The 23,144-nt window shown below is 51.1% G+C and overlaps 8 protein-coding genes across 8 annotated transcripts; 4 read left to right on the forward strand and 4 right to left on the reverse strand.

Annotated features, from left to right (window-relative positions):
• Positions 1–1,526: 1,526 nt before the first annotated feature.
• Positions 1,527–3,318, forward strand: CGCS363_v010312 (uncharacterized protein; the record flags this gene model as incomplete). Its single annotated transcript, XM_036642161.1, has 2 exons — positions 1,527–2,307; positions 2,372–3,318. 2 exons carry the CDS (start codon positions 1,527–1,529, stop codon positions 3,316–3,318), a joined length of 1,728 nt encoding a protein of 575 aa, XP_036493759.1.
• A 673-nt stretch (positions 3,319–3,991) lies between these two features.
• On the reverse strand, positions 3,992–4,498 carry MP1-0 (Cell wall mannoprotein 1; the record flags this gene model as incomplete). The annotated part of the gene is made up of 1 exon (XM_036642162.1): positions 3,992–4,498. One exon carries the CDS (start codon positions 4,496–4,498, stop codon positions 3,992–3,994), a length of 507 nt encoding a protein of 168 aa, XP_036493758.1.
• Positions 4,499–5,950: 1,452 nt separating this feature from the next.
• RRP3 (ATP-dependent rRNA helicase RRP3) lies at positions 5,951–7,680 on the reverse strand (the record flags this gene model as incomplete). Its single annotated transcript, XM_036642163.1, has 5 exons — positions 5,951–6,460; positions 6,575–7,092; positions 7,164–7,243; positions 7,302–7,450; positions 7,507–7,680. The coding sequence occupies 5 exons, from the start codon at positions 7,678–7,680 to the stop codon at positions 5,951–5,953; spliced, it is 1,431 nt and encodes a 476-aa protein (XP_036493757.1).
• Positions 7,681–8,143: 463 nt separating this feature from the next.
• Positions 8,144–9,641, forward strand: CGCS363_v010315 (Brix domain-containing protein; the record flags this gene model as incomplete). Its single annotated transcript, XM_036642164.1, has 4 exons — positions 8,144–8,341; positions 8,399–8,474; positions 8,540–8,685; positions 8,739–9,641. 4 exons carry the CDS (start codon positions 8,144–8,146, stop codon positions 9,639–9,641), a joined length of 1,323 nt encoding a protein of 440 aa, XP_036493756.1.
• A 1,158-nt stretch (positions 9,642–10,799) lies between these two features.
• Positions 10,800–12,409, reverse strand: CGCS363_v010316 (Choline transport protein; the record flags this gene model as incomplete). Its single annotated transcript, XM_036642165.1, has 7 exons — positions 10,800–10,837; positions 10,892–10,954; positions 11,009–11,067; positions 11,123–11,303; positions 11,359–11,592; positions 12,027–12,126; positions 12,200–12,409. The coding sequence occupies 7 exons, from the start codon at positions 12,407–12,409 to the stop codon at positions 10,800–10,802; spliced, it is 885 nt and encodes a 294-aa protein (XP_036493288.1).
• A 1,081-nt stretch (positions 12,410–13,490) lies between these two features.
• Positions 13,491–14,494, forward strand: swnH1-0 (Dioxygenase swnH1; the record flags this gene model as incomplete). Its single annotated transcript, XM_036642166.1, has 3 exons — positions 13,491–13,695; positions 13,784–14,159; positions 14,242–14,494. 3 exons carry the CDS (start codon positions 13,491–13,493, stop codon positions 14,492–14,494), a joined length of 834 nt encoding a protein of 277 aa, XP_036493755.1.
• A 3,096-nt stretch (positions 14,495–17,590) lies between these two features.
• On the forward strand, positions 17,591–19,511 carry AO-I-0 (Copper amine oxidase 1; the record flags this gene model as incomplete). Its single annotated transcript, XM_036642167.1, has 3 exons — positions 17,591–17,976; positions 18,028–19,142; positions 19,501–19,511. 3 exons carry the CDS (start codon positions 17,591–17,593, stop codon positions 19,509–19,511), a joined length of 1,512 nt encoding a protein of 503 aa, XP_036493754.1.
• Positions 19,512–20,603: 1,092 nt separating this feature from the next.
• Positions 20,604–22,133, reverse strand: CGCS363_v010319 (uncharacterized protein; the record flags this gene model as incomplete). The annotated part of the gene is made up of 1 exon (XM_036642168.1): positions 20,604–22,133. One exon carries the CDS (start codon positions 22,131–22,133, stop codon positions 20,604–20,606), a length of 1,530 nt encoding a protein of 509 aa, XP_036493753.1.
• Between the last annotated feature and the right edge of the window lie 1,011 nt (positions 22,134–23,144).

Here is a 23,144-nt window from a genome sequence, read left to right on the forward strand (position 1 = left end):
GGAATGTGAGGCTTTGGCGCCGTATGGTCCACAATGCTGCACCAGGAGCCCAGCACCGGCCATCAGCTGCGCCTCTCTCGATGGCTCCTCTGCTGCCGCTGCATTTGCTAGGCGCCGAGCTGACGAAACGGTGAACGAGGCATGGCATCTCCCACATCTGTTGTAGAGCGTCGTCTGCTATGCTTGCATACCTCAAGATGTGATTGAAGATATCGCATACGTAGAGATCTTCAGACATGCAAAAGGTTCTCAGCGGGTCACACGCAATCCCAGATATTAAATCTCACGCAATGTAGGCATGATCAGCCCGGCTCCATCTCGATCCAGACCAGGTCGACGGGTGACGACAGCGAGGAGGGGGAAATCTGGCGAAATGGACGGGAGAAGATGCGCTGGAGAGAAGGCGAGCGAGGTGACACTGGACGTTGCAGCCAGAGGGGAGGGGCAGAATTGGCTTGATGAGGTCGATGGTCCAGCAGAGGCCGGGCTGTGACTGTGAGTTGAGGGGGGTGTCTTGCAGCCAGGCACAGGGGTTTCCTCCACACTTCACGGCACCAATCCACTAATTACGGTGCTTCTCCAGCGTGTTTTTCCAGCGTCTGCAGGCCACCTGTAGGGGCCGCCAGGGGTTGACAGGCGCAAAAAGGCGGTGACGGTTTCCCCAATCTGGCCTAGCGCGGGCTTTAATACCCACTTTAAGCGAGCCAGACGATGCCAGATTCAGGCTTTAGCGACCCCACCGAACCAGGACCCGGTACGGGCCAAAAAAAAAAAAAAAAGTTTGGGCGATTTCGAGGGAAAAAAAAAAAAGTTCGATTGGCTGTGGAGACCCCGGCAGCCATACATTATTTTCGGAATCCAGTTGTACCTTACCTCCCTCCTCCCGGTCCTTCTCTTTTTTTTTTCCCCTTCTTCAACCACCAATTCAACCCCAAACCACCAGACAACGAAGTCGCCCTAGCCACAGAATATTCGAACAGAACAGTCAGATACCCTTACCAAACTTCGTCGAGATCATGTCGCCCGCTTTCGCTGAGCTGTAAACGCCCACTGCGGGGGTGCCTGATCGAGGCGCCTCTGCAGTCCAGCAGCCCATCGAGACATTCAATCCTCTCTGCTTTCGACGAAGTGATCCCCCAGGCTTTCACTGTCCAGAGCCCTCCCGAGGGAACGGTTCTGGCCCATTGACGGAAGTCTGCATCTGATTTCAATCCGAATCGACTACTTTTGCCCGACATTCACTCGGCTACACCACGCCCATCCGCTACGAAGAAAACTACTACGCTCTATTAACCCCTTCCTGCCGGCGTCGCGACCTACCGCCTGTCTCTCCTCCCCTTCTCTATAATTACGAAAATCGGTATCAACATACCACTACACCAGGCGAAAGACTATCTCTAGTCTACCTCAACCACTATTGTCACCAGCTTGATATTCCAACGGCACCCTCACCGCCGCTACTCCAGACTTCACCCCACATTCCCAATACCACCGTCTTGGGTTTCACCCCCTGCATAATCACCGCCATGTCCCGCAACGTTCGCAATAAGTCGTCTGCGGCTTCTCGCAAGGCCGCAAAGCGTCGTGATTCAGTCACCTCCTCCTCGTCTTTCAACCTTTCCGACGACGACGGCTATTCCGCGGTTGAAGATATCAGCGATTCCTCCGATGACGACGATGAGGATGTCGTTGCGGCCGAGGAGGAGCATATCCTCCACGAGGTGCTGCCCCCAAGCATCTCAAGCTCTCCTCGGCCGCCCATTGTCCAAGAAGAGGACGATGAAGACGAAGACGATGACGACGATGATCAAGAAGAAGATGATGACGAGGAAGAGGGCGCTGCCGACGTCGAGGACAGTGCCAGTTGGGACGGCATCATGTCTGATGTCGAGGAGAGTGCCGCTTCCGACCACCAACATCACCGGTCTGAGCCAGTAGAGCGCCATGTTCGTTTCGACGTTCCCTCGAGTGATTCCGACTCTACCGACACCGAGGATGACCATGCCGATTTCTTTCCCGACATCTTTGTGGACCAGAGTTCACTCGATCCGGCCTTCCGCCGCGAGATCGAGAATGATGATGAAAATGACGAGTCTGAAAATTCCAATTCTTTCTGGGATTACCATGGCGACTATCATGGAGCCTATGACTACGCCCCTGACGCAGATTCGGAGATCGAGGCTGTCATTCAGGAACTTGGCGACGACGACACCCCTATTGCTACCCCCATGACCGCGGGCGAAGTCTCCGAAATGCCCACTCCAGTCGCAGCTTACGAGGAAACTCAAGAGCTGGACGGCTACGAGAGTGAGTTTGTGCCTCGTGATGCAGATTGCGATTCGAAAACGTGATTGCTGACGTGCTTGTCCAGCTGATGGTGACACCACCGAAGAAGATGAGCCTGAACCTGTCGTGCGCCGCAAGATTAAGCGTCCCGAGCAATCCGCCGACCAGTGGGATGACTCCGACACGGATCACCCGGTCAAGGGCGAGCGAGGACAACCTCGCGTTGGCCGCTTCAACCTCGACAGCTCTGAGCGCAAGCCCATCGCCGTTGTGAACCCCATCTCTAGAAAGATGATGATCTTTACCCCTCATCGCCGCCGTCACCTTGACTTGTCTCCGGAGCAGTTCAACTTCTCGTACCTTGCCCCCATTGACGAGAACCAGAACTCGCCCATGCTCAGCAACTCGGCTCAGATCATGATGAGCGCCATGTTCTCTTCCAATACATTCGGTGACTACCTCAATACTCAAGCCATGGGACCCGCCGAGGCTTTCTTCCCCTTCCAGTCTGAGCCGAACACGGCCGATGAGAGCTCCTCAGTGGAGATTGAGGAGGATGAGGATGAGATCGAACGAAGCCTCGACATCAACGACTTTATCGAATTCGACGATACGAGGTCTCTTGACGGCGAGGACGAGAAACAATGGGACGGCGATGCCGTGAACACCACTCCTGGCCGCCCGCGCAGCTCAAGCGACATCGACCTCCATTCACATATCAATGCGAACAACGTCGGAGCATTCCGTCGTGACCAGATCAACCAACGACTTATCCTGAGCGACAAGGCTACCCAAGACTCCCTCGCCCTCAGCAGCCCTTACAACTACACCGCTCTCCGCGGACTGAAATCCGACCGTTTCGAAACGGCGGCCGTCCCCCTAACTCCTCTGCGGCGTTCCAAGAAGCAGATGCGCGATCTCGCGCGCAGCCCCCTCGAATCCATGTCCCAGAAGCGCAAGGCGTCCAGTGAGGTCCCCATGGCCCACAAACGCCAGCGCAGCATCTCGGACGTCAACCTACTAAGCATCTAGTACGATGCTTCGGTACTCGACCTCCCTGAAATATAACGGTTGAGGATGGCGTGGCATGATAGCCCTCCAAAGTGACGGGCACTTGCCATCCCTGGCCTCATATACTTTGCACCCTGTTTCTTTCTCTGTTTTCTTGTGGTTCTATCTCTGAAAAAAAAAGCGGCCCGTCAGATGAAAAGACGGTAGATAAAAGTTACTTGGCGAAGGTGCCAATGCCTGGCTCATATGCAGTGAATCACGTTAGACCTGGACTTGCACTATGTCTTGGTGGAGCTGAAGAAATTCCTCCGCGAGGCGTGAACGCATACAGCGCTTGACGATGTTGACGTCTCCTATAGTTATCAATGAAAATTATGATATTCAATACTTCTGTCTGTGGATGTGCTTTATTTCTTACGCCAAGTTTGACCACGCATACTGCTCTTTGGCTTTCCTAGGGCTGTTCCGCATCATGCACCTGGTCTGCAACAGCGGCACAAGTCAATTCAATCGAAAGAGAACGTCATGAATGGTTTCCTCACCCTGAAGTCTGACTTATGTACAAGAAGAGAAGAAACATCGAAGCTAACGGCGCGTTCCATCCGTCCCCGCGCTTGTCATATGAGGAGGCGCCTGAACAACGTCCTCATCACTTTCATAGCAGACCCATCGAGCTCCAAGGCTCGTAAGCCATTTAGCTGTACGTGTCAATGGCATTGTTAAATGCCGTCTCGATCTGCGCAACCAAGGTTTTCGCTGCACCCTGTAGTGCCTCGGGCACCTTCTCAACGACAGCAGCGCTAAACTTGTCGGTCGCACTCTTCTCCTGCTTGAGGTTGAGGAGAATGATGGGGCTCAGGAGGAGCTTGTCGAACTTGGGCTTCGCGTCGACAACGTTTCCGAGAGTGGTCTCGACACCGCCCGCAAGTTTCTGCGTCGACTGCGCGACGGTGATGGCCTCAATGGCGTTCAGAGGCTCCGAGTCCTCGGCGACCTTGGTGGCCTCGTTAATCTTGATGAGCAGCTTGGTGGAGTCGATGATGATGGGGAGGGTGCCGAACAGGCCGCCGTCCCAAGACGCAACGGTATCGCCCAGCTCCGTGTTCTGCGTGGCGATCTCGTCCATGGCGGCCACGATGGCAGCGCCATCGGCAATGACGGAGGTGGCGAAGAGGCCGAGGAGCGAGAACTTGAGAAGCATGTTGGCGACAGTTGCCGACGGATAGAGGCTATGGGAAAACGGTGTGCTAGCTTGACGATTCAAGGCTGGAAATGAGGAGGATCATGGATACGGCTCTTTTCAGGATTGTTGTCAGTTCCAAACGGGCCCTTTTATACTCCCACTTCAGTGATCCCAGCTGAAAACCATCGTCATCTGGAGGGCATCGTCGGTCGACCGCCATGTTAATCGAGCTATTCCTCCGCCTATCAAAGCTGCTCATCGCCTCGCGACCTGCCATCGATGTCGTCTTTCCCCGCAATCCACATCAAGGAGGAGTGACACGATAGCTCTGCCTAGCCGGAGACGAGGTGTGATCGCGCGGATGCAATTCCGGGCAGTTGAGCAGCACTTCACATGTCCTCGGCCGAGAAGTTGGCGCAGCTCACCAACATGGAGAGAAACAACACACAAATCATCGCAAACACATGCTGTTCTACAGGGGATCCTGACAATCCAAGCCGAGGAGAAGCAGGGGCTTTACCCCGGATTGTGTCCCAATCCCCTGAACACCCCGCTGATCACCACTTAACCCCTCATGCAAGGTTCCTGCCGATGTGACTACTCGAACATGAGTGAGGAGCGCAAATGGCTCTCATTGGACGGCGCTAGGTGACGCCAGCGCCGGCACTGGACATTCTGGCTCAATTGCGCTTTGAGTTCGGGCAGTTGAGGCGAGCTGAGAGTGGCTGGGCGTTGTGGTCGTGTAAGCCGGCGCACCTTTTGCCTTTTTGGACCTGAACCAATGGTTCCTCCGAGCTTTCGCGTCCGAATGAGACAGTCTGCGTAGTTGCGATGGCAGGGTCGAATCACCTGCGTCTCTGCAGCAATGACGATCTGACGGATTGAGAGCTGAAAAACTCTAACAAGGTCTGTTAGAATTGTAGGTGCCATCTCAAGTTAGGTGGAATAGTGCGCTTGCCCAAGTGTTTTTAACATTACTTCCAACGAGTAGGGCCATTTGTTGTGAGGATCCTCCACGTGCTTTCTCTTACTTCCATGCTTTCTTGATTCCAGCACTTCAAGCGACCATGAAATATGGTTCATAGTTTAACCCATGCGAATGTCATGAAAGTCTTCATTTCAGCGAAGCAGTGCATGCTGAAGCTTGCGACCGTCATGTATCCACACAGCGATACTCGGGAGGCAAATCGCTTGTTGGGCCGTGACGTTGGGGACCTGATTTGTACACCCTTTACTCTCTCTACACGAAGCTAAGCTGTGCATTTGCTGGGAACCTGATGAGGGCATCATCGGCATCAGAAATATTTCTCGAGGCTGTCATACTGATAATCAGTCTGCCCACCTACACTCTTCCCAGCCAGCTCTCCATGGTTTCCCGAAGAACTCGTCAACATTTTGAAATTGAATATCATTAATTATCTCATGGTACATAAACCGCGAAGTCTCTCGCCTTCTAGCAACGAGTCTGTCTCATCCCTCCTCGGCGTCCATGTTGTCGTGACGCCTCTTGCCACCTTTGCCGCCCTTGAAGGCCGTGCCCCGCTTGCCCTTGGCGTCCATCATGTTCTTCATTTCTATCCGGGCGACTCTTTGAGCTTCCTCGACTCTCGTCTGGAACACATCCACCTCGTCCTTCTGGGTAGGGTATTCGGGCAATTTCTTGCCCAGGGCTGCCTCGATCCGTAGGTAAATCTCAAGATCGTACTGGGTCATTATGGTAATGGCCTTGCCGGATTTTCCCGCACGTGCCGTGCGACCTACTCTGTGGACGTATGTCTTGCTGTCGGACGGAATATCAAAGTTGATGACAACGTCAACTAGAGGGATGTCGAGACCTCGGGCCGCGACGTCAGTGGCGACGAGAATATCGCGAGAGCCTGCCCGGAATTTGTTCAGCGCGCCCAAACGTGCCGTCTGGTTCAGCTGTCCATGGATCGGGATAGCCCCGAAACCCAAGGTACGGAGCAGGATGGCGAGTCTCTAGACAGAATGTGTTAGTGGACATCGGTGATCAGGCGAACATGTGAGTTTCCAAGGCTCTTGCTCTTGCTCTTGCTCTTATGGGCCCAAACCAGAAAACCGCCTATGACTTACTTGTGTCTCTGTGACTGTTCTTGTGAACAGAACTATTTTCTTCCCGGAATACTCGTTCACCAAGTAGACGAGGTATGTGTCTTTCTTGTTGTGGGGGCAAAAGATGTAGTTTTGGATGAGGGTCGACACAGTCTGGTGGCTGCTGGAGCTGATGCTGATGCGCACGGGGTCGCGCAGACTAGCCCGCTGAAGACTTTCGATTTTGGAACTCATGGTGGCGGAGAAGAGGAAAGTTCGACGTTCACGGGGAATGAACTTGAGGATCTTGTCGATGCTGGGTCCAAAATCCATATCCAAAAGTCTGTCTGCCTCGTCCATGACCAAGTACTTGAGCGAACGCAAAGAGAACCCTTTTGTCTTCTCGAGATGGTCAACCAAGCGTCCAGGTGTAGCCACTACAATATGGGGCTTCTTGCCCAAGGCGATTGCCTGGGCGACCATGTCCAGCCCACCGACGATGACTGCGACTCGAAGGTTCACTAGCGAGCCTAGGGCTTCGAAACTTGCGGCGATCTGGGCTGTTGAGTGCAGGTGATTGATTAGAGTTTATGTTCAAAGTTTTAGCAGGGTGACTCAAGCGGCCGCTTACCTGCCAGTTCTCTTGTGGGCGCGAGGACAAGACCGAACAGATGGCTGGGCTTATCGAGGAGTGCTTGAATGATGGGCAGCCTGTTGAGAAAGCTGTGAGCCTGCAGGACATTGCAGAGCGGTAATCTGTATAACTCACGCAAAAGCGGCTGTCTTTCCACTTCCAGTCTCGGCCAACCCAATGACGTCTCTATTCTGCAGCGCATGGGGGATCGATTGCGCCTGAATGGGTGTGGGATTTGTGTAGCCGAGTCGGTCGCAGGCTTCAACAAGAGAATCGACAATGCCCTGGAGATTTCTAGATTAACCGGTGTTCAGTCGAGCAGCAAGCACGGCCAACTCACGAGGTCCTTGAAGGTCTTTGCGCTCTCAGCTTTGTTGGCGGTGACATCTTCCTCCGGCTCCTGCTCCGGCTCGGACGTGGGCTCGACAGACTCGTCGGGAGATGCCTCCTTCTGGCGGTTGGCCTTGGGCGGAGGGCCCCCGTGGGAGATCTTGACTCGTTTGTTCGGTGGCATCGTGGAGGTTGTGTTAGGTTGGTCGTGGCACTTGGCGCAAAGTGACCCGGGAGAGAAGATGTGCAGAATCAAGGAAAAAAAAAAAAAAAAAAAAAGTTACAGCTTCACATCCAGCAAAGCTCGGCCCCGCGGCCCCGCGAAAATCTGGCTTAGGTAAGACACCGCCGGGGAAAGCGGTGTGATAAAACACAGAGCGATTGGACAGGGTGAGCTTTAGAGTGGGTCTCAAAGCATGCAGAATTGGGCAGAAAAGAAAGCGGCAAGAAATTTTAGAACTGGGCGTTCGCCTGCAGGCGCATTTCTCCAGCACCATCTCAAGACCATCACAAGATCCTCCTGCGATTCCGTCCGAGCCCCAGCTTCTCCCCAGGCTCCCATCTCGACCCGTCGCACTCAATTAGACTGCGCGCGATCATTCGAACCTTCTTTTTAAAATACTCAATCGCTCATCAAGTCGCCCACAATGGCGAAGCCTCGCCAAAAAAAGAGGACGCACGTCGGTGCTTCGAACCCCCAGAAGCCCGTCGATGCCAAGGTGCCTAGGTCAATGGTCATCCGTATCGGCGCAGGTCAAGTTGGCAGCAGTGTTTCGCAGCTTGCCACGGATGTCAGACGTGTACTCGAACCAAACACTGCCTCTCGGCTGAAGGAACGCAGAGCCGTATGCCAACGTCCATCGCTCAGCTTCACATTGTGCAAACACTGATTTGGACAATAGAACCACTTAAAGGACTATGTTACTATGGCAGGTCCCTTGGGCGTGTCCCATTTCCTTTTGTTCTCTAGATCCGAAGGTTTGTGTCCCCAACTCGAAGCCCTGTCACCATCCCCGGCTGGATCAGCTGCTAACAATAACCAGCTGGCAACGTCAATCTCAGAGTCGCCCTAACCCCGAGAGGCCCAACGTTCAACTTCCGAGTCGACAAGTATTCCTTGGCTAAGGATGTTCAAAAGGCTCAACGGAGGCCCAAAGGCAGTGCGAAAGAGCAACTTGCTCCGCCCTTGGTACGTAGTTCACAGCAAGAACAGCCCAAAAGCCATTGACTGACCCCTTTTAGTTGGTCATGAACAACTTCCACTCCCCCGATTCCGACGCAAAGTCAAAAGTCCCTAAGCACCTCGAGTCTCTCGCAACCTCGGTCTTCCAATCTCTTTTCCCGCCCATCAACCCGAACCAAACTCCTCTCAAGAACATCCGCCGAGTCCTACTCCTCAACAGAGAGCTGTCGCCTGAGAATGATGGGTCTTTCATTCTCAACTTTAGGCACTACGCTATCACAACGCGAGCTACAGGCATCTCGAGACCTCTCAGAAGACTCGATCGGGCAGAGAAGCTGCTGGCTTCGAAGGTTGGCAAGAAGGGCGGCGTGCCGAACCTAGGCAAGCTTGAAGATATTGCCGACTTCATGATTGGTGGTGAGGATGGAGAGGGATACATGACGGATGCTACCAGTGGCAGCGAGATCGATACGGACGCGGAGATCGAGGTTCTGGAGCCGGCAGCTAAGAAGATTTCTAAACAACGCGCTGCCCCTGTTGAAGACGATGCTGCGGACGATGCCGAGGGTGTCGAGAAGCGCGCCGTCAAGCTGGTTGAGCTTGGTCCGCGCATGCGTCTGCGTTTGACCAAGGTCGAGGAAGGCTTATGCTCAGGCAAAGTCATGTGGCACGAGTACGTTCACAAGACAAAGGAAGAGATCCGGGAGCTGGAGAAGCGATGGGAGAAGAGGCAACAGGAGAAGGAGGCCAGGCGGAAGCAGCAGAGAGAGAACGTCGAGAAGAAGCGGAAGGCTAAGGCCGAGCGTGGCGACACAGCTGGGGATGAAAGTGATGTGGATATGGACGACTACGACGAGTTTGACAGTGAGGGCCTAGCGGGCGATGCGGAATACCAAGTCAACGAGGAGATGGAAGATGCTGGTGAGTGGGAGGACGAGGAGGAAGAGATTGCGAACGAATGAGCGACCTTGATAGAAGAGACTTTCGTTCATGGTGGATAATAATACCCAAAGAGTGGCTGAAGATGAAGGCATCATATCTTCCCTGTGACATGTTTCATTGAACGTCCGCTTCAGACTTATGAGGGTGCGGGTTACAGACAAGGACGAGCGCCGATGCCATGGCTCTGCCACCGGATGCCCAAGTCGTGGAACCGTATCACCAGCCCCTATACCCATGAGGGCACAGTTTCTCATCGTTCCTCAGTCGGCCACCTGAATGGAAAGGGAGCATGTTGCAAGTCAAATTTATGCCCCACAAGAAGACTCCGGCATTTTGCGCATGTGCAGTGTCGAATTTCGCCAAGAGAAATCCATGGTAGAGGACAGCTTTCCGTTCAACGTCGGACTAGGTCCAGTTGGGAGAAATTGCACTTGACCAAGGCTTAAAGTCATGGGATGCTCGAGCTAGGGTAATATTCTCGGGGCTGCGGGGATTGAGTGAGGGGTTTCGAACATCTCCAGATCGGGAAATGTTCGAGTCTCGTATCATTTAATGTGTGACGAGGTGATGAGCAGGCCCGTTCGAGAACCAATGCTATGTGTGTGTTTTCGGATTTGTAATTCTATCCTGTGAAGCGACCATTTTCTGCGTACCACTGACACCGTTTTGCGCGTGACGGTACGACTTTCCGGCACCTCTCCAGATTGGTTCACCTCGTGTCATTTGCGGCCTCAACCCCACCCGAGTTCAATGATCTGATCATGTCCCAATCGATCTCAGGCCCCTGAAAGCTTTTGTTTCCGTCCATGTACCACAAGAAAACGATAACGAAGAAGAGCCCAACCAAAATGACGGCAGTATAATTCATGCTGGCAGGTGTCGCAGGGAGGCTAGGTGGCATACATATGAAGACCAACAATACCAATGTCCACAAAATGGAAAATGTGTTGCAAACATACCCAGCCCGGCCAAGGTTTAAGTACCGACGAGGCAAGCATCTTTGTCGACCCCGAAAGAGGAGGATGGCTTGTGGAGCTGCATAAGTGATATTCAAGAAAAGGACTGCTGAGGTCACTATTGAATTAAAGGCAGAGGTTGATGCCAAGTACAAAAGACCGTAGAGACAGGAGAATACGTAGGAAGCGACGGTAGTTCGAATGGGTAGATGTCGTTTGCCATCAACATTTGCGAAGTAGCTCGAAAAGGGTACTCCTCTCTGGAATCAGTCAGCAACAGTGCGTAGAGGGGATGACTTCCTGCGTTGCATAACCTACATCGCGAGCAAATGCCCAGGCTAGACGACCACTGGTGACCCATTGTGATGGAAGACATACTGGGACAGATATCAGTGAGACGGGTGGGCTATTGCCGACACGGAACCACTCACCCAGGTAAACGAAGAGGATATAAGCGAATAGAGACAAAGTGACCTTGTCGTTGCCGGTCCTGAGACTGCATTAGAGTTGAAGTCGCCAGTGTCGACCGTGATAGGAGTACAAACACCTGGTTTATCAACTCCAAACTAGGCAAACGAGATGAAATAACTGCCGAAAAGTCTTCCATGTAGAACATGAGAGACAAGAACAGAGGGAAGGCTGTGGCCATACCGATGATCATTGTCAGCATCATGACCTGTGGGACTCGGCGACCGGGATGCGGCATTTCCTCGCTAATGTGAATAACTACCAAGTATTAGAAAGATTCCCTTTCCGAGATATCATCATGTGGGTGACTTACCACCATCCGTCCCCCCAAAGGCGTACATTGCATTCGCGATACCCAAGGTCCATGCTATCTCTGCAGACCATCCACTTGATCCTAGACCCGATTGAGTCAGGAAAGATGCAGGTTGGCTGTGTTTATGCAAAGCGATGGCTACGAATAAGAGCACCAGAAAGCCCAAAACTGAACTGTACAACGAAAGCTGAACTGTGAAGGTGATCTTTTGAGAGGCAGAAATCACAGGAAGTACTAAGAATTGTTAGAAATGTAGTTTCAAAGGATTAGATATGAAATTCGGGAGGTGAAAGCACCTGTGACGGTGGCAGTCCCCACATAGATTAAATAGATCTGCCATTGTGTTCCTTCGAAACCGGGATGCCAAAATTGGATCATACCAGCTAAGGTCATGGAGAACAAGGATATTCCCGAACATCTCGAGACACTTTACGTTAGCTTTCGAAATATCACGACTGGCCTCCAAAGAGAAAATTACTTACGTAACGATCCACCAAGCCAGCATTGACATCCAACCTATCAGGTATCCAGCGAATCGTCTTGTATTTGGAGATGATAAGATGTAGCAGAAGTGATACTGGCCACCGGTTGACTACACTTTCATTAACAGTGAAGACGGTTTGGTATGTGACAGATACGACGGACCGGGAAAGCAGACGCTATCTCACCCAGACCAAGAGTCATGACAAGCTGAGCGGCAAAGGCGACGAGGAGCCCAAATATACACGATTGCGGCCCACCATAGACGAGATTCTGACCGAAATTGCTCTTCAATGGAAACTGTCAGCGCAAAATAAGAAGCTTCACATTTTTGCGATGATCAAAGAGAACATGGGCGTACAAGATAACCGATCCAAGAGTTGGTGATAGAAAAAGAGAGGCCTAAAGCTGAAACCCAGCTAAATTGGCGCTTCAAGACTTGATCATGGCCATTGGCTCTCAGGATTGCGTCGTCAATGTTCGCGTAGGGCTCTAGTGTACCATGGGATATGCTCAATCGGTGGATAAACTCGTTCGAGGCTGCATCCTTCGCGAAGCCCTTGGCCGCCATAGCTGCCGGGTCGGCATGTGGAACGGTATCGGCATGTATGGCATGGTTCATCGTTCTCAAGTCAATGGAAGCGAAGAGAAGTCGTATTAGACGTTTCGAAAGTCTATAAAAATGTAAGACGTAGGTCCGCGGCTCTCTTTACACGACCGCAGAAAACAGGCTATGACAAGGTCTTTATAGCCTTTCACTCTCCACTGAGAATAATGTAGTTGATGTCCTCTCTACAACTTCATAAGTGGTGCTTTGGACAGCCCAGCTGATTTTCTTATCACACTTCTGCTACATCAACCTCATGTTCGTCGATGCATTGTAACCGCAGACCAAGCAGAGATAGCGAATTGCTGCTGTAGATATCTTCGGCATCCATTCTGCATGCCCTAGACGTGTTAGTGGCTCCACCCGCAGACTGTGCGATTCGCAATTCGGGCGACGCACCTTTCACTGACAAGTGACGATAAGACATATCGGTCGTGCAACTCCTTGCCAATCATGGCCCCAAACCTGAAGCCTGCACGGAGGTCATAGGATCTTACCCCAGTTGAGATGCTTTGCCATTCGGACCCCTTCGTGTGATATTTGGCGGCTGCTGACTCTGAACGCAGTGCCAACTGTATTGATTTCCATCCTGCATGCTGTTATGCATGAAAGCCGCGCTAATTAGATTGTTCACGGACCCCCACCATCACATGGGGCTTGCGCTCTCTTTTTCCACTTTAGGAAATAGTCTCAACCATAGCAGTGGGCTGGAGGCCTGCCCTGCTGCAGTGCCTGTCGCACTGTAATAAACGGACGCCATCCCAATGCTACATAGGTAGGTAGCTCACGACGCTGCGTCGCCTTGGCGGAACGAGCGGGCCCAAGTTCTTTGAGCCTGCAGTGAGCCATCATTCCCCGGAAGCGAAGCGTCAGAAGGTCTTTAAAAACAACTTTTGTTTTTTTCAATTCGAGTATCCATCCAAGTCAGTTTCACACGTGTCATCACGCCAAAGCCTTTTCCCACACCAAGCCCCTGGCTCTAACGTATCTCATCTCAACCGCTATCCCTAACTTCTGTTGTCGAACACTACCAAAGCCTGTGAACATGTCGAGAATTTCCGATAGATACGGCTCCGAAGTCCAGAAGCTCTCAGCTGAGACCCCTATTGAGGATATCATTTACCTTTTGAAGCGCGATGGCGGTGTATTTGTTAAGGGGCTTGTGGCCGTTGAGGACGTCGACCAATCTTACGAAGAGTGTCGTGAGCGCCTCGAAAGCGACGTTGAGTGGAATGGGTCATTCTTTCCAAGTAAGCCTCATCGGCCTATCAACAGCCGTCAGTCATGTTGCTGGGAGGCTACTAGACTATTAACGCAGCTCTTGCTGATGAATGGCAGAGGAAACCCAACGAGCACCAGCCCTCCTTGCTCTCAGCCCCACATACGCCAGAACCCAGATGATGAATCCCATATATCAGAAGGTGTGCGAACACTTTCTGACCACTCGAAACTGGTTCTGGTGGGGCAACGAGAAAAAGGAGTCGGTTTCGAAGCCGTATGTCCACTCTTGCACTGCCATGAGGATTGGACCAGGCGGAAAAGCCCAACCCCTCCATAGGGATGACTACATCAGCCACAACCACCACCAGGAGATAGAGGCATGGGATGATGAACGAGACAAGAACCGAGAGACTGCAGTAGGCCTTTTCGTGGCCGGAAGCAAAGTCACAAAAGAGAATGGAGGCACCCAGTTCATACCTCGCAGCCACCTCTGGTATGAAGATTTTCCCCGTGAAGTCTCGGCGTCGACCGCAGTGAATGCATGTTGTACTGTGCTGATAGTGTTTGATTATTAGGGGCACCGACAGACACTTGCCACCACGAGTTGACGAGTGCATTTATGCTGAGATGGACAAAGGCGACGCTTTCATCATGCTGGCCTCAGCATATCATGCCGGCGGACATAACACCACACAAAACGAAAAACGACTGGTTTTCGCGACGTTTTCCATTCGAGGATATCTACGACAAGAGGAGAATCAGTATCTCTCCGTTCCTCAAGATATTGCGAAGAATTATGACCGGCCCATTCAGGAATACATGGGTTAGACCCGGCATGCGGAACTTGTCGAAAGAAGTGTCGCAAATGCGACAGAACACGGCCGACATGCAATCGATGCAAGTCGAAAGGTCTCCAATGCGAAGGATACCCCCCCAGGTTTCAATTTTGCGAATCGCCGTCCACTGCTGTCGCGTCCAACGGCAGCAAAGTTCAGCAACAAGACGAAAATATCTCACATTCCTCAAGGAAGCCCGGTCGGAGCCAAGACCGAAGTTCCCCGTCGGCCCAGAGCCCCCGGACATCCATATCGACTGATAGTCGCAGTGCGCAAGTTTTGCACCATCTTTTGCATCAGGGCACATCACCGGACGCGTCGACGTCTCCCCATCAAATCTCGGTTGGCCAACCATCGCCTGTTTCTTTTACTGAGCGCCACTTCGAAAAAGAGCCTCTGACCGCTCTGAACCGAAACTTGTTGATTTATTGTGAGTCCCATCAAACTAAAAAGCTAGTATTGGGCCTCACAAGGAGTAGTTGACGAAAAGTTAAGCGAACACTTGACAATCGTAGTCAATGAGACCCAAAATCCGTTCCGACTTCACGTGTTACCTCTTGCGCATCAGCATGTCGGAGTTCTTCACGCCGTCCTGGGCTTGGCCGCATGCCATATGACTCTGTCACCCTATGGAGTTGAACAGGTTGATATGGCTACGGCTCTACAACATCGAGTGGCAGCCCTCAACGCTCTGAGTTCGCTTCTTATAAAGGAAGAGATCTACGGACTGGCGGCTGCTGAAGAAGACGCCGTACTGGCGATTATACTGCTCTTGGTCTTGCATGACGTGAGTGTCTTGGCAAATCTAGAATTCGTCATTAACTCCCCCACGTCCCGGATCCGAGCCCATCAGTCACACTAACGTGAGCTAAGATCTGCGAAATGGGCATATCCGCCCATGCCGTGCATCTGACAGGGGTGTCTTTTCTATGCGATAGAGTTGCAGTGGCCTCAAGCCTCGGACAGACGTCAAGCGCTAGCATGTTCTTCCTGTCAGCACTAGCATGGTGGGTTCATCATTTCAGGCTTTCTGAAGACACGCAACATTTCAACTGACATAAGTCGCTAGGTTGGATGTACTGAGGGGTTTCAGTGGCGCAGAGAAACTTACTTACTCAGAAGCCGTTCGCCTATGTGTCGTGGCTGACCCGAAAGCACGATCAAGCTTCCACACCTTGGTTGGTTGCCCTCCCGCCGTTTTCCATCGCATAGGCGAGGTCATCGCAGCGGCCAAACGCCACCAAGCCAAATCGATCAGTCTAAACGATTTCGAGCAAGTTTTGCAAGATGCAGAAGTGTTCTTTCGAAATATCAGGCTGGAGGAACTAGATTATCCCAGCCCTGATACCGAATGGAGAGATCTTGCCGACGCCTATCGCCATGCCTGTCTTTTGCGAGTGATCCGTTGGCCAGACACCTTTTCAATTCCCTGTGAATCTGACAAGGTGAAAGTCTCGGTCAGCGCTATACTAGACGCCAGTTCACGAATCCCAATGAGCTCCCCTTTTCACAAACGGTTGCTATGTCCCCTTTTCCTCGCCGCTGTCGACACCTCTACAGGACACCAAATGCATTATGCCACACTATGCATCCAGCAAATCAAGCGCTCAACCGGATTTGAACATGCTGCAATGACAGAAGTGCTTGAAAAGGTTTGGGAAGCTAGGGCGAATCACACTCGTGCCTGGCCTAACATTCCTTGGATGGAGTTTGTAAGTACATTTGTAGACATCAAAAACGACCGAAGAAATACTGATTGCGCAATAAAAGACCTGCTCCGAGGCCCTCAGACAGCAACATGCATATCTGTTCTTTTAAATCATGGAGTCAAAAGGCATGCGGCCATGAGATACGTGTACGCTGTACGTCGTAATCGGATTTGTGACGAAGAGAGCCGATGTGCGGATGCGGACTATTGCCATTTTAGGAAATAAAGCACATACAGGACTCTGATGTCAACTTTATTTCATGTTCAAGGCCTGAACGGAGTCTCACTTCCCATACCTTTGGCAATCTACATGTAGACTAGACTCAGACACCTTACTGACGCCTCGAATTATCACGTCCCAGGAACGACACCAGTTATCTCAGTGCTTCAATCTTGAATCAGACACCCAGGCTGGTTCAGACGATGACACAGAAGGATAGTAGAAGCCTATGGCAGAGAATTTGTTTTTAAGAAGCCGAATGCTTTTGTATCCCATTCTTGGAGTCTTTGAGATAAGACAGTCACCAAAAGGGAGCGCTCGTGTCAATGCCGACACCTAAGTACGATTCATCGACTCGCTCATTTCAAAGCTAAGACTTGATTGTCCTCAGGGATTACGCCACCTGATTCGTAAGGGCAAGTAATACAAATCACCTTCGTACCTATGGGGGTTGATTAAACCCCGCATCTTGTAAGAATGAGGGTTGCTAAATTCGCACGATGGTCTTGTATCTTCCCGAGATAGATGCGAGATAAGAGAATAGTAAACATGCAAGGAGCCGGAAAAAGTGTTGGCAAGCCGGCTCGCTCAAAGACGATACTATAGATGGAGTCATAGGGAGAAACAGCCACGCGCGAACAACAGTCCGCACCGTCATAGTTGCTGAGAGTTTTTCCTTTTCGGGAAGAACAATGCATCTGACCCACCGACGCCCCAAGGTTGCGTGCCAAGCTGGCGCGTCGCACCAACTGGCGTATACAGGTCTACTTACATCTTGACTTTTATTCCTAATGACTTTGGCATCCCCTTTTGCAAGTACTCCAAGATACCAAGAACTTATGCGATGCATACTTTGATTCTTTTGTCACATGCAAAGGCGAGGTGGTCGAAAGGAGTTAAGTTTTGGGTGAATACAAATAGTGGATGATTCGGGATGTCGCAAGATCCCACATACTCTCTCAACCCATCGCTGGAGCTATTTCCGTTTTCGGGATCAAATCATCCTTCAATACTGGGCCGTAATAGGTGATCGCAGTGTCCGAGTGTGGTTATTTGGATTGACTCAACAATACTTAAATGACTGGCTTGCGATATTGTTATTACCAGATGCCATAGGTTGCACCTCGTCCCAAACAGTCTTTATTCCTCATTCTGCCACCATGCCCAAACACCCCCTAGACCCTCTATCAGTCGATGAAGTCCGCAAGGCATCACAGCTCCTTTTACAGGAGTTGAGCTTGCCACCAATGTGCATCCGCTTTAAGGTGGTTGATCTGGCAGAGCCGTCCAAAGACGAGGTTCTCGCCCACCTGCAAAGGGGTAACCGGGTACCAGATCGCAAAGCTCGAATTTATTACCACCAAAAGAACTCGAAAGTTCTCACGAAATCGATTTTGAATGTCTCTAGCGGCATTCTAGAGACCACCGAAGAACTTCCAGACGTCCAAGGCCCAGTGGACTGGGTAGAATACGACCTCGTCACTAAGGCCTGCAATAAGCACCCGGCAGTTCTTGCGGAGATTGCAAAGTTGAAAGTTCCACCAAGGTATGCCTAATGAAATGTCCTAGAACAATGTAGACTGAAGCGTCTGGATAGCGCCCGAATTTTGAACGATCCTTGGGCATACGGCACGGATGACCCTTTCGAAAGAAGACGACTTTTTCAATGCTACATGTACTTGGCTCTGAACGACGACGAGGAGGCAAATCACTATTCAACCCCGTTACCACTTGCACCTATCTTCGATGCACATACAATGGAGCTTGTGGATCTTCAAAGACTTCCGCTCGGCGTTGGCGATGAACTTGATACCGAAACTCAGCCATGGACACCCGTCGAGCCTGTCGAATATAGTGCCAACATACTCGGCACGGAGGCACTACGCAAAGATCTGAAGCCTTTGCATATTATTCAGCCTGAAGGCCCATCTTTCCAAATCGACGATCGAACTGTACTCTGGCAAAAGTGGCAATTCCAACTGGGATGGTCACTACGAGAGGGTCCCGTTTTGCACGATGTGCGGTACGGCGAAAGATCTCTTTTCTACCGAGTGTCCATGAGCGAAATGACGGTTCCTTATGGCGATCCTCGAACCCCTTACCACCGAAAGCAGGCCTTTGATCTTGGTGACTCTGGGTTTGGGCTGACATCCAATAGCTTAGCTATTGGATGCGATTGCCTCGGCCACATCGCCTATTTCGACGGAGTGCGCGTCTCGGCTACCGGAGACCCTGTGCTGATGCCGAACGTGGTTTGTATGCATGAAGTCGATGACGGCATTGGCTGGAAGCACACCAATTTCCGCAACGGCAAGTCTTCAGTGGTACGGGACCGCAAACTTGTCATTCAATGCACGTCGACTGTTGCCAACTACGAGTACATTTTAGCCTTTGTGCTTGACCAAGCCGCTAATCTTCACATTGAAGTGCGGGCAACAGGTATCCTGTCTACCATGCCAATCCGTCCAGACCTCAGCGTATCCCCGTGGGGCACGGTGGTAGCTCCTGGGGTTCTTGCCGTAAATCACCAACATCTTTTCTGTGTGCGCATCGACCCGATACTTGATGGCGAAAGGAACAATACAGTCGTGCGGGACGATTGTTTGCCCGTTCGGGGTAACCCTAATCTTGACCCCTTTGGATGTGCGTTTCGCGTCAAAACCACTCCAATTACGAAGCCTGGCGGCTATGACCTAGACCTCTCGTCCGGTCGTACGTATCGAATCACGAACCCATCCCGCGTGAATGAGATATCGGGCAAGCCGGCTGGATACAAGCTTCATGCAGCACCTACCCAAATGTTGATGATGGGACCTGAGACATTCAATCATCGGCGGGGAACTTTTGCATCCAAACCCATTTGGGTAACACGATACCGAGATGATGAGTTATGGGCCGCAGGGGAGTTCACCAATCAAAGTCGGGAGGACACTGGACTTGCAACGTATGCAACGCGAGACGAAAATGTCGAGAATGAGGATGTCGTACTTTGGCATTGCTTTGGACTGACCCATGTCACTCGGCCTGAAGGTTAGTTGCCCCTCCTTGATGCCGTTACTGACCACATAAGAGTTTGCTTAAGAATGATGGACTCTGATACGACATAGACTTCCCTGTCATGCCCGCTGAGAAGCTATCTTGCACATTGAAGCCGACAAGCTTTTTCCGCAAGAATCCCTCAAACGATGTTCCGCGGTCCGAGCAGCGCCATAACAACTCAACTCTTCATACGGCAGCGGATGGATCCTTTCCATATTGCCAAGCAGCAGGCAGGTAATGAGGAGAAAGATCGCCGAGTCAAATCGAAAGAAGTGAAGCAGGCAAATGTCTTGGAACTGCTGGTTTCTGTTTTGAACTTGTAATTTATGATATCTACGTTGAGATTGAGAACGTTTGCGACACGACTATGATGTGAAAATTGTGTCATGTCTTGCAGCTCAGTGGCGACAGATTTATTTTCGTTCTTCCTTGCTAATCTGCAACAAGTAACTATTGATGTCAAGCATGCAGTACCCTCAGCGTTATGAACTCGATCTTCCACTAACCATGAGTTTCCTGGATCGAGAGGACTAAAGCCTAGGCTTGAGACACGCGCTTCAAATGTCGGAGTTTCGGCAGCGCGCTGAAAATAGCGTCTCCAGCCTAAAGAGTAGTTTGAACCAAGTGCAGATGAATCTGTCAAAGTGAGTCGTATCCATAAAACGCAAAATCGTGATTCGAGATAACACACGTTCACGGTTCTTAGGCGCTGGGAAGAACTTTTCAGTCTTATACGATGTAATACTAGGCAACACATTCGATATGACATTAGACTTTCGCCTCTGGAACTGTTCTGAAAGCATCGGCTGCTTCTTTGAGAGGCGCGGTGGAAGGCGGGAGTCCCTGCCCTATCGCCGCTGAAAAAATGATACCAACCACGTCGCAGACTTGTGTATCGATCTGCTGCAGCAGCCCTGAACTGAGAGACCCGCCTCCAATGTTTTCGTCCACAGCATCACGCACAGTCTCTAGAAGCTCGCGACAGGTGAGCTCCAAGCTGAAATAATTGAACATGATGCCAGGAACTTCTTCGTCGACAGCCATGCAAACTTGATGGGTGAGCTGGACTGGACTAAGAGATCTTATAGCCGCCTGAAACACCCAGTGTCAGCCAACAGCTCGTGCAAGATCATACTAAATTGAATTATCACGCACCTTTCTCTTGTTCTTGATCGAGTCTTTTTCATCATTCGTGCTTGCGGACTCAAGCTCCCGAATTCCGTCGGAATCATGTTTCTTGTACCATCCACTGCTGTCGAGAATGAGATCAACCACTTCGACATTGAGCCCTCTTGAATCCGAGTCAACTATGAACGTTTGAGCAAAGGCCATAGATGCCCTAGCCTGGTAGTTGATGGTTCTGATACCAGCCCGAGACATCGGGATCTTTTTGTTCTTAGTGCTGCGATTGGGTAACCAATGCGTCGCTGAGATTCCCTTGGTGAGTGCAAAGTTTTTGGAATAGGCCTCAAGAGATGTTGGAGGATTTCCCACAAAGAATGCCGAGTTCCCTTGGATCTTCATAATGAATTCAAGGTCCGCTCTCTTCTCCTGTTCCTCAAGGATTCCTTCTTGCCGCAGCGCTTGATACAGCTGGACAGCATGCATCAAATTTCCCTTAGATGCGAACTCGATACCAAGCCGGTGGAATGCTGTTCTTATGTCGTGAACGTGTAGACCGCAGAATATCGGATTGTGACTCAAAAAGTTGGATGGCCTGGTTGGCAGACCACCAACTTGCCGTATGATGTTGAAGATATCTTTATCTGAGCCCCACTGGTCCACCGACATCAGGAGATCATCAATTGCCTCCTTGAAGTGGCGACTCCTCTTAAGCTCTGGTGCCTCTCTGACGACATCTCCAATCGAATTCGTGATCCTCTTCAAATCTTCCTCGCCCCTGCGGACTTCAGAACCAAGGGATTTGAGGATGTCTAGGTAGATCTGTGCGCCAAATGCAAGCCAGACACCGGGGATTTTCTTCGTCTGCATCATTTGCTTGAAACCTTTGACGAACTCGTCTTGAACTTGGATGCCCTTGAGCGTCGTGACGATGACATGCATGTCCGCAAAGAGCTCCAACAGAGCCGCTTTATCCTCTTGCCAGCGCTCCCGGTCGTCTTCAGCCTTGCGATCGTCTCTGTACCAGCCGAACTTTCCATTGTAAGAAGGACACGTGTCAGAGAGACCCTGTCCCTTGTAGGCGTTCAGGAGGCATAAAGTGTTATAGAAGAACATATTAGCCTCAGCGTAGCACCTGTAGTTGTAGTCATCGGTAGGTTGACGTTTATCCTCAGGATGCAGCCCCCGAGCTGCACATGCGCCCCCAAATACCATCGGGATAAGCTCTTCCACCCCACCAAGCTTCTTCAGCTGCGTGGAAACCTCATCTTCCATGCTATGAGCAAGCTTGATGGCAGTGTTTGTAGCTACCGCAACGGCAGCAAGATCTCTAGATCCAGCCTGATATTGTTGCCAAAGGCCGAATACTTCCTCACGAAGTTTGAAGAAATCCGCCAGAAGCGTCGACAAAATGAAAAGAGATTCCGTCTGTGTGTCTTCTTCCTCAGCCGCGTACTGAACATCGTCGAGACTGGGGAACACTGCGTCTGGAGCAGATAAGAACTCATCAGAGGGTTCGTAAACACTCAGAGATTCAAACATGTTGCCGTTCCGAAGCCTAGCGTTGTGCTTGTCATCGTTTTTGACATCATCCGTAGGTAGAGCGCTCCTCAAGCCCGACGTGTCGAACGAACCAATGTGGGACTTGAAAGTTTCTCGTACTTTCTCGAGGACCGAAATAAAATAAGCGTGCTGGGAATCCCCGGCAACGTCTTGGAACGATCGAAATCTTTGCAGAATAGCAGAAAACCGTCGACGGGATTCGATAACACGGTTTAGTGCCGCTGAGAAGAATTCCGGGACTGCGAGAGCCGCAGAAGCGACCTTGTCGGCCACATGCTCGGCTAGCGGAACGAAGTCTTTGATGGCAATGACGTGTTTTCGCTTTGAGCTAGCCGAGGCAGCAGCGGCCTTTGCCAACTTCTTTTTAGCCTCCATTCGAGCCCTGCCTTTCAGTTTCTTGGTGGCAGGGCTGTTTGCCGAACCATTGAGAGGACCAGAGTAGCCGGACTGAATTGCTGAGGATGCCAACCATGATGCCACCACATCTGTGTCTTGCTTGTACTGATGATAGGTTGATCGAAGACCAGCAGCGACCATCTTCGGCGTTCGTTATCAATGCTGCTGGATGGCGATGATGCGGTGAATTTCGACAGTGGTTGACGCAGGAAGATGAGAAGCTATCAATGGGCCTTGCGGCTTTGAGCAGGGCTGGTAGAAGTGTTGCGGGGTGAACTAAACACGGATGGGCGAGATTGCGAGATTCTCTTGACGTCGCGCGTGTGGGGGTTGGAACGATAATGTGATCAAAGAAAAAGCAACAATGAAGTGTGGATAAAAAGGCGGTCTGGCGAAATATACGTGTTTGGAGGTCACGTGGACCTACTCGCTCTTCGAAAGCTTGTATCAAATATGCCACTATTTACACCCCACAATCGTGGTGTAACTTTGAGATAGTATTGAAGTTATGCTATAGCAATTCCAGTGGTATCGCCCAATTCTGAAAATAAACCCGCCTTTTCCTTTTTGTTGATATCGATGGCATATATACCA

Source organism: Colletotrichum siamense, assembly GCF_013390195.1.
Source record: "Colletotrichum siamense strain Cg363 chromosome Unknown KSG_Cg363_contig06, whole genome shotgun sequence".
Lineage (NCBI taxonomy): Eukaryota > Fungi > Ascomycota > Sordariomycetes > Glomerellales > Glomerellaceae > Colletotrichum > Colletotrichum siamense.